At 41.5% G+C, this 14835-nt stretch overlaps 1 protein-coding gene across 3 annotated transcripts in view; it reads left to right on the plus strand.

Annotated features, from left to right (window-relative positions):
* Positions 1 to 14835, plus strand: part of LOC136841655 (juvenile hormone esterase-like) — a 302032-nt gene that overhangs the window by 172112 nt on the left and 115085 nt on the right. For all 3 annotated transcript variants that reach the window (XM_067108801.1, XM_067108803.1, XM_067108802.1), the window contains one exon: positions 2488 to 2666. In XM_067108801.1, coding sequence (XP_066964902.1) covers positions 2488 to 2666 — 179 coding nt within the window. The remainder of the gene's footprint in view (positions 1 to 2487; positions 2667 to 14835) is intronic.

The following is a 14835-nucleotide window of genomic DNA, read 5'->3' on the forward strand; positions in this document are numbered from 1 at the left end:
TGGGTCAAATCTTGTAACTCAATTTTCAACCTTTCCCTTGGTCAGATGAACTTGGAATTTTGCATGGTTACTCAATCCTGGTGACAATACAATCTTACATGATCATTAGGCCAGCAGTGACCTCTCCCAGTATCTCAGACTTTGTATGAAAATCTTCGGATTTTTCATACCTTCTTTGACTTGGTAGAATAAGTTAATAACTATGGATTTTTCAAACCTTTGGCTCAACAGGATATCAAGTTCAATTTTTTTAGTTGCAATCTTAAAGCGGTTACAATTTTTGTCAAAACTAAAAAGTATAAAATGAAAAAAATATAAAATTTTTTAAAACAAGCGTGGTTGCCAAACATGGAAGAAAATGCTAAAAGGAAAAAAAGTATATATTTGTCGTCTTATAGCATTTCTTTCCATGTTGCCACCCACATTTTTTATTTTTCTAGACATGATTATTTTTTTACCTTATAGTGCATTTTAATAAGTTTCATTTTATAGTGCATTTTAATAAGTTTTTTTTAGTTTTTAATAAGTTTCATTTTTTTTTTTTTTTTTTTTTTTTTTAAGTTCTGGGTTGACTCTTGTCTTCAATAGCTCTGGCCTCTGTAATGTAAGTAAAGGTTTCTTGTGAGTCTGCTTCAGTTGATCATGAAGGAGCATGATTTGCCCACCATATTGAAGGTATTGAAACATTTCTTTATTGGAAGTGTTTACCCAGCGTGACTGACTTTTCACCAAAGAGATGATAACATCAAGATTTAAAAGCTTGACAGACAGCAAAAAATTTTGTTTTTTTGGGGGTGGAGTTGGCATAACTGGCCATGAACTCAAGCTAACGGCTGTTTAGTAGGGTATTCTTGTAATACTATTACCATGGATAATGCTTTGCCATATTTCTTTAATGGCTGACCTTTGTGAGAATATTAAGGTAGTCCATATGCCACCTAATACCATATCTCTTATCACCTCTTGATCAGCACATAATTAAAGTCCTTTAGGGTGCAGTATTTAAAGAGGATTTTGGTAGGCTCCATACAAAAACTGTTAACACTGATACAGAAATGAATGTAAAGGAGTATACTTTAGGCATTCCTAAGGATGCTTCACCTTCATTGGCATTTCATAGTAAGGCATTCCACAGGTATACACTCATCATGAAAGAAGTTATGCTTAGTTTATACCCATGCTTGTAGTTGATTCGGCGTCAGTGGTACTGTTTTGTTCAGTAAGCAAAGTTGTATAATTTGGTAAAGAAGCTTGTGCTGGGGGTTGTTGTAGAGGCAGATGTCAAAGGGTTAGTGGAGAACCAAGAAGGTAGTAGTGGAAACAGCTTGAATTAGTGGCAACACTTACAAGACAAAGAATTAGCGTGGAATAACAAAGAAGAAACTTGTAATCCCTGTAAAATCAGTGTCCCATTCTTTATCATTAATTTGTTAAGCCTAGGAAACTGGTTGGAGGTCTTGATGAGGCACAAAGCTGCCACACTTGTTTTATTCACTTGGTGCTATTCTCTCTCTCTCTCTCTCTCTCTCTCTCTCTCTCTCTCTCTCTCTCTCTCTCTCTCTCTCTCTCTCTCTCTCAGTAATGTTATCTGCTTTACTTTTTTATATTTGTTTTACTTCTCATCTTGAATAATTTTCTCATTTTGCTCACTAGTATTAAGTGTTTTGAATTATATTAATAGGAAAGTTTAAATTTTTGTATGAATGTATATCAAGTCGACAATTCAGCATTTTGCCTTCGTGATTATGTACTCTGCAGTGCGTAATTGTTTCCTTTTATAAAAATATTTTATTTATTTGAATGTTAAGTATAACTTAACTGCAGTTTTCTCACTGTAGTAATTAGTGTACTGTGTTATGGGTACATACTGTGTTACTGAATAATAAGCAGCTAGACTGTATTTGTGAATTTTCATTGCCTTAACAAATCTGTATCCAACCCCTCTCTCATCAGAGGTTGTCTTCTGCTGTTCATTTATCTTGTACATTTATATAAAGGTATCTATTTTTGGTTGTTTTACTCATTTTCATTGTTCCCTTTTTTTGGTAACTTGAATTATTGAGCAGAAGGGAAAAAATATTTCACTTATCCTATGGAAATAATTTAAATTGCTCAGAATTCCCCTTATACATAACCCTCTTGCAAATTGGTGTTACTGTATATCATGAAGTATCAATGAAAAATTGTTTGTAAGGTTTTTATAAAAAAATGTTTTTATATAGTTTTGATGTACAGTATGACAAATTAAGTTTTCCAGTATGGAAGTTTTATGGTTGGATAAAAAAAATGTACATGCTTGAGCCTTCCAGTTTTAGTGTACAGCACTACTCTTAATATTATGCCTCTGTGTTAGAGTTATGTTAATTCTTACATTTCATTAATAGCAGCAGCACTTCTGGGAACGAAAAGCATTTTTCAAATATTTTCTAGAATACTTTTGAATATAGTGTTTGTGGTCTTTAAAACCATTAATCCTTTTTATTTCAGCATTGTACAGTGATCCCGTTCAGTGGAAAGGATTTAAAGAAAATTTTATTAGTGTTGGACCCCTGACAATGGGATTTGATGAAGAGGAGGCATCATCATATCTAGCTGGAATTTCCTATTTGCACTACATGACCAACAAAAATGCCTCGGAAGAAGAAAGTGCTGAGAGACTTACAGAGGTAAGTCAAGCCAGATATTGCTATATTTTGTTGCAAGTTTTTGTTTTCTACTGGAACTGTTGATGCATTGTGGTAGTATGCTGAAACTATAAATTTGCCAAAACTACATAGACAAACAAAATGCTTTACTTCACTATACAGGCAGTCCCTGGTTATCGGCGGGGGTTTCATTCCGACAGCATGATGATAAGTGAAAATCGCTGATAATCGAAACGATTTTCAGCACTTATCGGCGCCGATAACTGGGTAGACCATTTTCAGCACCGAAAATTGCCAATAGACAAGCGCTGTAAAACAGGATCGCTGATAACAGCCTGCCGATAACTGGGGACTGCCTGTATTATCATCAGGAGGCACTGTGGTTTTTTATTGACTTCATTTTGATAAGTTCATAGGAAAGAGCAGTAGTAAGGTGAGAAATATAATGCTTCCTGTATGGATAAAAATTTTAAGTTGCACAGTATTTTTTGTAGTAGCTCTATAGTGTTCATTTGTTCCTACACAAACCTTTTGCCTATTATGGGAACTGGCTGTTAAACTTTCAACAAGGTGGTATGGTAGTTAACTGCCGAATGACTGGGTGGGAGTCCCACCTGCCCAGTCAGCAGAGCATCACTTTTCTTTCGGCCATGCTTGTGAGAGGTGGTGCTTTGTTGCCCTCTGCCCTGCTTACTGTTGTTTTCACCATGTTTCTCCTTGGAACATTGCTTCCTTTTCCGATAGGATTGTTTCTTTATGGGTTTTGAGAGTGTGTATGTATTTCTGTGTTTGCTTGAAATGGATCAGCAAACCCACGAGTCATTGGAGCCGACTGAGCGTAGGCCGGTAACCAAGCACAAATGTCCTGGTACAGCAGATAGGACTTGTAGCCATTGTTACTCATCTTTGGATTAGATTCTCATTTCCATTGCACATTGTGAAGGGGATTTGAGTGTAACCCTAACACTGTGAGGAGCTGTGACTGGACTCCAGAGCAATGGACAAAGTATTTGCTGAGGGGGAAGCATCAGAAGCAGCTACCCCAAATCATTGTCTGAGGGTAATACACCCCTGATAGCTCCCTCGTTGATTAATCCTTTGGATACTTTCATTCCACCAGTGAAACTTCCATGCCTTGCTGCCTCTCCTTCGGGAGATGCTTCCCCTTTGTCATCTTTGCTCACCTTGTTGGGCGGAGATCGTTGTTGGGGGACTGGAAGCCAGGACAACCTCCCCGCGGCAGTCTCTGTTCACTCGGGGGGAGAGGAATCTCCCTCCATTCACACTGAGGGAGATTCCTCTCCCTCAGTGTGAATGGAGGTGGCCCCCTCTGACCCAACTTTGTTTCCAGGCGTGGAGGTGGAAGAGCTCTGGGCGACCTGGCAGTCTCTTGGTCTCCAAAGAGTTCCCTAGATGCGAGGCATTCCGAGTTACCTACGAGCTACTCATGCCTGTGCAACAGTCACTACATCGACTGTCACGATGTCTATGAACTAACCTAATGCCCATAGGTGTGTCTATGCACCCCACTCTGACAACCCCGGCAGTAGTGCTTAAGATTATTGCTCTTGCTGTGGCCACCACGGTGCCCGTTCTGCTCCCTGGTAGCCTCTTCCCGAGTCTTCCACCCCACCAACCTTGGGGAACAGATCCTTCATGCCCTCTTGAAGAAGGCGAAGTAGTAGTAGTCCAGGTGCAAGAAATCAAAGAAGAGATCAAGGAGAGTGTCTTCTTCTTCATCGTCAATCTTTGTCTGCTTTTGCCTCCTCCCTTCCCTCTTCCAAAGCCCACAAGTGGAGGAGGGAGGTCACTTCCCCAACCCGGAAGAATCCTGCACTGGGTTTTCTGAAGGGGTGTCTTTCTCCCCAAGAGGGAGACAGGGCTCTCTCACTGGCTCTCCTCAGTCTTCAGACTTGGGCTTCGTCATGAGTCTCTTCAAGACCCATTGATTCGGGAGCCAAGGGTGTGCAGACCTCTGAGGCGATCCAAGCACCCTGCACTTCTGCTCCGAGCTGTCTCTAAGCGTAGTGCTGTGCCTGCCTCTGCTCGAATCTCCTCAGACTTTCAAGCAAAGAGGTCTTTTGCGGAACCTTCGCACACCATGGAAGCTTCGAGCATGTGGACCTCCAAGAAGGCGAGCATATCTCAAGGTGCTCAGGTTTCCATGAAATCTCCGGTCTCTTCGACCAGTAATGTGGACTCAGCTGTACGTTCTGGTTCAGGCACACGAGAGGATGGGGCCCAAGCATGCAGATGCCTCCCCACCCCCTTCTGCTACTCTCCCGAGTACGGGACCAGGGTCCTGCGAAGGTGTTGCCAACTTAAGGGTCTGCTTACTGGGAGTCACTTCGAGGAGGTCCCCCTTACAATCGTCGTCTTGTCAGGAGGCCTCGGCCTCAAAGACAATTGGAATGCATTGTGAGGACGGTGCAAGCTCACGCCTGATAGTACGTAAACACTCTCCCTGGGCCGTCTCCCATTCGCGTTTAAGAGAATGAGTTTGCTCGCCTCCCAACAGCCTTCGCGTACATTGGCTTGAGCCTCTGTTCTCTCTTCAGGACAGCCCCCCCTCCACGTTCACACAACAGCAGCAGCTGTCCTAGACCCATGAAGCCCTCACCACCTGGGGTTGGTTGATCACTCTCGGGAACTGCAAATTGGACAGAGGGCCTATGATTTGGACTCAGTATCCAGTCATAACCCTCCCCCTTGATTTGGGACTACCTTGACTCGGTGAGGGGCCTCTTGAACCTCAGGAATCTGTCCCCGGGTTTGAGTCCAAGAGTCCTGTAGGCCATTATATATTCCTGTGAATTAATTTTTGTGGAATGTTCTGGTTTTGCTAAAATTTATTGGACCTGATAAGCAGGAAAAGATATCATGACTGGGATTGGGTTTATATCCGAAGCTAAATAGTGGGAACTGTGGTAGGACCATCAGCTGCCCGATAATGTTTGAACCTGAGAGATATCATGTGGAACTATTCTTTAGGGCTGGACCATGGATTCCAAGGGGGTCTGGTTCTGGGAATAGGACTTCAGCATTCTATCCAGTTTGCCCATAATACGATTAGAGTGGGGATGATAGTATTCTCATAATACCTTCGGTCTTAGCAAGCAGGTTTGGCCTACACTTTCGCCACTATAATCATTTTGTGCCATCCCCTATGGGGTAGGGTAGGTATGTGGACAATTGGGAGTCGGGTCTCACTTGTGCCATTGGTGGAAGAATAATCCCCATGAAAGGCTGATGATATCGTTTAAAGGTTTTCAGGTTTATTTTTTTTTTACCCCTCTCAGATATTTGTCTAGCATTTATAAGGATTTGAGTGCCCCTGGACCCTCTGATGGAGCTGTTTTGGCACAGATGGTGACCTCTGCACCCACCTTGGAGATTGAAATTTCTCCAAATGTTGAAGACTTCTCGAAAAATAAATTGACAAAAAACAGTAGTAACAAATATCCTGATCCCCCTCCTGACTTCCCCTCCCTTGGACCCTCTAGCCATGATTCATTGATGATGACTTCAAAGACACAGACTTCTCTAAGAAATCTTCATCCAGAATTAAATCCTCAACACAACCAGGTTGTGTGAAAAATTTGAGAATGCTCTATATCGAAGACCTACCAGTATATTGTGATTATGAATGAAATGATTTTGACAACTCTGAAATAATTTGGAACTGTTGTAGAAATCGGGATGAACTTTGATACTGAATCTAAATGGGAAGCGTGGGTTACATGTAGTAGCCATGATGAGGCTCTAAAGGCTATTAATATAAGTGCCATACAAATAGGTCAAGCTACAGTACGAGGAGCCTTAACAGACAAAATTCCCAAAGACATGGACGTTTGTGCCAACTAAATGGGCTCAGGATAAACAAGAGAGAAACCAGAAGGCAGAAATAAGGACTCCTAAACCTCCTATGTGGGTGGTAGCTTCAGCCAAGGAGGAAAATTATAACTACTATAAATTTAGCAGGTTTCTTCAGAAAAAGGTGGGAGGAATAAAGACCGGTGATATTTCTTGTTTTGGGAAGAGCACAAGTTCTAATTCATGCTAAATCCACAACCCAAGCATATATGCTGACCTTATTGGACATAAAAAATGATGAAATGATTACGAAGTTATGGGAGCGGAATACTGTTTGATAAAGACCTTATGACATGACAGAAGAAGAAATTCTAGAAATGAGTCCCACTTCAGTTTGGAAAGTGAAAAAGGCAGCTATTGCCAACATGATAATTTTAACCTTTGCAGACTCTGAAGTACCTTCTCATGTCATATTTGAAAATAAGAGTACGAGTACGCCCTTTCCAGCAAAGACCAATGCAGTGGTATCATTCCTTTAAGTTTGGCCACCCATCAAAAAACTGCAAAAATGCAAAAATTTTTATAAATTGCTCTGCTATCCATCATGATGATGAATGTAATAGAAAAGCAAAATGTGTTAATTGCCAACTGGAAAATAAATCCAATAAAAATTGTGAAATTTACAAATTTCAACTGTCTGCACTAAATAAAGCCAATGCAGAGCATGTAAGTATCGGCTTTGCAAAAAGACAATTAGGTCAACAACCTAGGAGCTATGCTTTAAGCCACTACCCCTATCTACCACTAGGGTTGCAGTGGCAGCACCCTCTAATGGAAGAAAATTAAAGAACTAAATGGCAAGTTTGTCCCTGAACCTCTGCCTACCCTTAAGATAAATGGTGACTTAATCACCCAACCAGAGAGGGTCTCGGAAAAATTCTCTGGGTCGCAGAAAAATTAGAACATTTTTCGAGAATGTCAAGTATTGAGAACTATTCTGTAGAATTCCAAGACATTAGAAATGCCCAGATTTCTCTTGATTCAAATGAAAACAATTTTGAACTATATAATGCAAAATTTACACTGCGGGAACTCAGATGCTTTGCAGAATATCAAGCCATCAGCCCTTGGTGAAGATAAAATACTTTATGAAATGTTGAAACATCTCCCAGGAAAGTCAAAGAAATTTCTTTTAGATATAATAAATGAAATCTGGGAAACTGGTATTATTCTTAAGAGCTGGAAATTATCATTAACCCTCCCTATGAAGAAACTAAACAAGGATCCTGTTTTACCCAGCAGCTACCGACCAATAGCTCTCACCAGTTGTTTGTAAACTGATGGAAAAGATGATTAACACCAGACTTGTATAGCACTTAGAAACAAATAAATTGCTTTCTCCATTCCAGTTTGGCTTTAGAAAAAGTAGATCTACTCTAGATCCCTTGCTCAGGCTCTCAAACCAAATACAAGGTTTTGCTAAACAGTTCCAAGCAATAGGAGTTTTCATTGATTTGGTAAAGGCATATGACACCACATGGCACTATGGTATTATAAAAAAGTTGTATAAGATGGGCATTAAAGGAAAAACGATCAGATTTATAAATTTGTTTTATCAGAAAGATATATAAAGGTAAGAGTTGGGAATCGTGTATCATGACCTTTCTTACAAGAAGAGGGAGTTCCTCAGGATAGTGTCCATAGTGTTACTCTCTTTGCTATTGATGTGGCTCTGCACCACACAGGATATAATGCAGCATCTACTAGCAGCTTCATGCAGAGAGCCATCGATAAAGTAAGCAAGTGGGCTAATGAGCAAGGTTTTTGATTTTTTGAATCTAAAACTGTTGCTGTTCGGGTATGCAGACACCGAAATAAGGAAACCATTCCAACTCTTTATCTTAAATGGAACTATTTTACTTCAGTAAAGTAAAATTTTTAGGAATGTTATTTGACAAAAAGCTCACTTTGAATAATCATATTGACCAGTTAAAATGAAAATGAAGAGATCATTAAATATTTTAAAAAGTAGTACCTAATTTTAATTGGGGTGCTGATAAGAAATGGTTAAGGCTTTATAATGCAGTACAGTATGTTTATCTAAGTTAGACTATGGCTGCCAAGTATAGTCATCTGCTTAAAAGACTAAACTTACGGAACTGGACGCTGTGCATAATATGGGGCTAAGGATCTGCACTGGAGCTTTTAGAACTTCACCCATTGAAAGTATTTATGTAGACTCCCATCAGCTACCAATGGACTTAAGAAGGCATGAGCTAGGTCTGAGATACACCATGCAGCTGAAAAGCCCAAAGGAGAATCCTTCTTTTGAGATCTTAAAACAGTGTGACTCAAGGCTTTTTGGATCTAATCTTCAATACCATTTCAAATCAGACAGCTGGGTGAACTGGAGGATGAAAGCATAAAAACGCAGAAGATCCTAAAAGTTAAACATCCTGCTATCCCTCCATGGTTTATTCCAGCAATAGATGTCTGCATTGAAGAGAAAAAGAAGAAAGATCATTTGGAAGAAGTCAGAAACAAGTTTTTGGAGCATGATGAGAGGCATATAAATGACAGGAAAATCTATATTGATGGATCAAAATCGGAAGTGGAGTAGAATGTGCAGTGGTGTGTGATGGGGAATCATATATCAAAAAGTTATCAGACTCCTCATCCATTTTTACTGCTGAAGCAACAGCCATATTTGATGCTTTAAATATTTCATCTGATAAGAAATTTAAATCCACAGTAATATGTAGTGACTCAAGGAGTGTTTTAGAAGCCCTAAAGAAGTTCTACCGTACCCATCCCTTAATTCAAAAGGTTCAGGAATGGCTTCATCTTTCTGTTTGCCACAAATCGGTAAAGTTTTGTTGGATTCCTGGGTACCACTGGTCTAGGAGGGAATGAACTGGCTGATAGTAGAGCAAAGGATGCGGCAAGATGTGATTTCTCAACTAATAAGGTGCCACATTTGGATACGCGTCCAGTTATCAGACGATACATTCGTACAAAATGGCAGTGGAGATGGACTTCCCCAATTTTATCCACAAATAGGAAGTACAGAAACATTAAAAAAAGTATCAGTTTTTGGAGTTCGGGTTTTAATCGTAACAGAAGATTTGAGATCATCCTAACATGGCGTGGGATTGGCCATACCCGCTTCACTCATAGCTATATTTTAGAGGGAACCAGTGCCCCAGTTTGTGCTCACTGTGGTGGTCAGCTGTCCGTTGAGCGCATGCTGGTGCACTGTCCTAAATTAATCGCCTTAGGGCAAAGTACTTACTAACTGGGAAGACTATCTTAGAAATTTTAAATGATCACGTTGAGGTAGATAACCTTATGGGTTATCTGAAAGAATCTGGTTATTTTAATGATATATGATCTTATTATATTTAATAAAGGTTTGTCATATTTATTTTATATACTAAGTATATATTTTGAGTATGGAAGTTTAATATATACTTATTTGTGTGCTGGTTCTATCCAGTATCATTCTTCATTTTTTGCATTAATTTTTAACACTGAATTTTACTAGTATGCCATCATTCACCTATTCATTATCAATCATATCATTAATTTATATATTTCATTTTCAATATGGCACTGAATAATCCTGAGGGGTTCTGGCACTTGGTCTTAAAGACCTAAATTTCATAATCAGTCAATCAATCAGTCATAACCCTAATGTTAGGATTTACAAAGTGGGCAAGGTTCTTGGACCTACCCATTCGTATGCCCAAGTTGTTGAGTAGGGAGCCGGGGGTTCTGGCGAGGTTTTCCCACCTTCAGGGAGAGTATTGAGGGAGGACTGTGGATCGGAAGGACCTGAGGGTCCTCTGCCCAGAGACGCAGATTCTCTCGAGATACAGAGGACCTTTTCGGAAATCGTGCTGACTCATCAACACAAGGGAAGGGACCACAGTGACGTCCATTGATTGTCTTTCTGGCCTTGAAGTCTACTCGGGTCTCAAAAAGGAACCCAGAGCTTCAGTAGGCTTGTCTTGGTCCTTGCTTGACGAGGGTGTCTTGGATGAGGTTAAATCTCATCCCTGGGGAGACTTCCCTTCGATCTAACTGCTCAGCCAAGCTACTCCCTGGGCAAAAAGCGATGATAATAGTTCACCATTCCGAGGAATTCTTGTAGACCCTTGATGGTGGTAGGGGCGGGGAACTTCTTATGGTGGTGACCTTCTCTGGCAAGGGCAGGATTCCCTCAGGTGTTAGGAGGTGCCCCAAGAATTCTACCCTCTTGGTGGTGAAGGAGCATTGTTTGTATCAGATGATGAGGCTGTTTTCTTGCGGGCGTTGGAGGACGATGTGCAGGTGTTGGAGGTGCTCTGCCTTTGATGCAGAGAAAATTAAAATATTGTTGATATAACAAGATGCAGAAGGGAAGGTCTCTCAGGATGCTGTCCAATTGCTGAAAAGTCTCTGCATTCCAGAGGCCAAAGGAAGAGTAATTGAAGGTGAAGGTGCCGAAGAGCATTGCGATGGTGGTCTTTCGGATGTCTTCAGGATTCATGGGGACCTGGAAGTAACCTTTGAGAATATCTAGCTTGGAGAAGATTTTTGTGCCGTGGAGAATGGTCACGTCTGTGATGTTAGGGAGCAGGTAGTGGTCAGCCTTGGTGAACACGTTCAGCCTTCTGTAGTCCCTGCTTGGGCGTAGGGTGCCATCCTTTTTTTTAAAATGTGGAGGGGAGATGCCCAAGGACTGGATGCCTTTTGACACAAACCCATCTTCACCTCTGTGAAGGTTTTCTTTGCAGCTGAGAGTTTTTCGGGTGGTAGGCGCCGGAAACAGGAGTGTACAGGAGGGCCTGAGGATTAAATATGGTGGAAAATACTGTGGTTGCCAGGGATTTCATGAGATTCTTGTAGTTCAGGTTTGAAAACATCTGGGTATGTGGCGAGCAGGTATGCGATGGGCTTCGTGGACAGATCGGTGGCATCGACAAGGCGCCTGTTGGAAAGAAGTCCACCCCGAGGAGAGGTATTGAGACATCTGCGACGATAAACCACCTGTGGTACTTTGTCACCAAGGTTAAGGACAAAATGCTTCTGACTGAAGGTAAGGATGGGAGAGCCTTTGGCAGCTGTGAGTCAGACGTTGAATGGCTGTGGGCATTTGGTTAGTTGACTGGATACAGGCAGAAGGGAACGGCAAGCCCGTGTCGACCAAAAAACCAGTACCTGTTGCAGAATCAAGGATAAAGACAGAGGTGTTGATAGAGCACATAGGATTGGATATATCAGGATTATGGTTAGATTTGTGGACATTAGTATGGCCCTTGGTTGAGGGATACGCACCTGCTACGGTTACCATGAGCGGCAGTTGCCGTTTCACAAGTTTTTTGGCCATGGGCAACCTGGGAGGCAGTTCTTGGTGGCAGGGCTGGATGTTCTGTGGTGCTGTATTGGCAAAACTGAAACGGCAGCAATTGCTGCTGTGTGGGGTCGGCGCCCTTGGCTTTCTGAAGGCAGAATAGGCAGCGAGGGTTTGGCTTGGATGTTTGTGAGGGGTTAACAGCCATGGTGGCCTCTTTGGCATTAAGGAGGTCGTCTGTCACTGAAGGGTTGGATGTTCCTTGAAGGGTGGCGAAGGCGTGGGCATGGTGGTGGTTTGCAGCAGCGTCGTCATCCGTCAGATTGTCTGCTAGGGTGGCGATGGCATCATCGGGTGTGTCTTCGATATCGGTTAGTGCTGCCCTTACTGACGCTGGCAGGCACTGCAGCCAGAGTGCCTTGATGTCAGTGTTGCTATCCTGCTGGCTTGTTTGTTGCTAAGGAGTGAGGTGTGGGAAGTCGTGGTCCGCAAGCCAGGTGCGATGCAGGTGTCACTCAGGTGGCGACAGATTGCCGGCGAAGCGTGGGAAACTTCATGCCACAGGTTTGTATGGCATGTGTGTAAGAGGTGGTTTAGTAGTTTGAGAATTCACACATTAACCCTCACAAACTAGTCCCTATGTGCATGGAGCATGATGATATATATTTTGTAAAGTATACATGAATTTTATTGAAAATATATATACGGTATCTTCAAAATAGGCTAATACACTGAGATACCTGCTTATTCCAAGGACATCATGAGGGTCAGGATTTTTTAACTACTCCATGGTCTGCCTCGTCTGCATGTTTTGGAGTTTTTTTTATGCATACAGACTTTTCCAAGCCACATTATACTAAAAGAAGTAAGCTCCTTTTAGAAGCAAGATAGCTAATTACACTGTATAGAAAGAATTGCAGAAAGGAGAAAAAACTCTAGACAAAAGTCAAGGAAAGAGAAGTTGGAAAATCCCGCAACCTTGCTTTTCTGCAACGTCCAATACTTGAATGAAAACAAAGACAAACTTAGCATGCCAATATTGGGGAATAGTGATTATCAGAGTTTTAATTATATCTTCAAGTGTATTCCATTTATGAAAAAACATAAGGAATGATCCTTGATTATAGTGAATATATGGATCTTATTCTTGATGAACTTGGAATTTTGGATATTGCTTGATGTCTCATTCCTATAGATTAAAGTATTTACATAGATATATAAATGGACAACCATTTACATAAAGGTGTATAAATGTGCTTGGTGCCATATTAATTTCTTTTATGTAGAAAAGTTAGTAGAGATAGAGTGGACATCTCATATGGTCCATTTGTTTCCATTTAATTGAGACTTAAAAAGTTCAGGGCTGTAGAAAAGTTTTGGTAAAACTAGATACATACCTAACAGAGGCGCCAATGAGTGCCGAAATTTGCCGATTTTCGGTTCTCAGCGATTTTCGCTTATCACATTGTCGGAACAGAACCCCCGCCGATAACCAGGGACTGCTTTAATAATAATAATAATAATAAAAAATAGGTAGACAAAATGGTAATGAAGAATAGTAAGAGGAGGAGAACCAACCTAAGCATTGCATGAAAGAAAGCCTTCGACATGATACCGCACACGTGGCTAATAGAATGTCTGAAAATATAGGGGGCCAGAGGAGAACACCATCAGCTTCCTAAAAAATGCAATGCACAACTGGAATACAGTACTTGCAAGCTGTGGGATAAGACTAGAGGAGGTTAACATCAGGAGAGGGATCTTTGAAGGCGACTCACTGTCCCCACTAATCTTCGTAGTAGCCATGATTCCCATGACAAAAGTACTGTAAAAGATGGATGCTGGGTACCAGCTCAAGAAAGGAGGCAACAGAATTAACCACCTGATGTTCATGGACGACATCAAGCTGTATGGTAAGAGCATCAAAGAAATAGATACCCTAATCCAGGCTGTAAGGATTGTATCTGGGGACATCAGGATGGAGTTTTGAACAGAAAAATGTGCCTTGGTCAACACACAAAAAGGCAAAGTAACAAGGACTTAAAGGATAAAGCTACCAGACGGGAATAGCATCAAACACATAGACGGGACAGGATACAAATGCCTGGGAATAATAGGCGGAGAGGATATAAAACATCAAGAGATGAAGGACATGATTAGGAAAGAATATATGCAGAAACTTAAGGAGATGCTCAAGTCAAAACTCAACGCTGGAAACATGACGAAAGTCATACAGGCACTCCCCGGTTATCGGCGGGGTTCTGTTTCTGAGGGTGTGATGATACTGTAACTGAAAATCGCAGCTAACCAAAAATCTGCGATTTCGGCGATTTTCGGGGGTTATCGGCGCCGAAAAGTACTGATTTTCGGTTATTGGCGCCTCTGTTAGGTATGTATCGGTGCCAACACCCAATTATTGGTGCCGATAAGCGGAAACTGGCGATTTTCAGTGCCAAAAATTGCCGATTTTCGTCGCTAGACAAGCGCCATAAAACTTAATTGCTGTTAACCGAGCCCGCCGTTAACCTGGGACTGCCTGTAAACACATGGGCAGTACCAGTAATCAGATACAGTGCAGGATTAGTCGAGTTGATGAAGGCTGAACTCCGCAGCATTGACCAGAAAACTAGGTAACACATGACAATACACAAAGTACTACACCCGAGAGCAAATACAGGCTGACTAAACATAACACGAAAGGAACAGGGGAGGGGGCTATTAAGCATAGAGGAATGCATCAACATCAAGAGCAGAGCACTGAGGCAATTTCTGAAAACCAGTGAAGACTAGTGGCTAAGGAGTGCATGGGAAGAAAAACTGGTAAAAGTAGACGAAGACCCAGAAATATACAGACAGGAGAAGGAAAAACAAAACAGAGGAATGGCACAGCAAACCATTGCACAGACAGTACATGAGACAGACTAAAGAACTGGCCAGCAATGAAACATGGCAATGGCTAGAGAGGGGGAGAACTCAAGAAGGAAACAGAAGGAATGCTAACAGCGGCACAAGATCAGGCCCTAAGAACCAGGTATGTTCAAA

Source organism: Macrobrachium rosenbergii, chromosome 9, assembly GCF_040412425.1.
Source record: "Macrobrachium rosenbergii isolate ZJJX-2024 chromosome 9, ASM4041242v1, whole genome shotgun sequence".
Lineage (NCBI taxonomy): Eukaryota > Metazoa > Arthropoda > Malacostraca > Decapoda > Palaemonidae > Macrobrachium > Macrobrachium rosenbergii.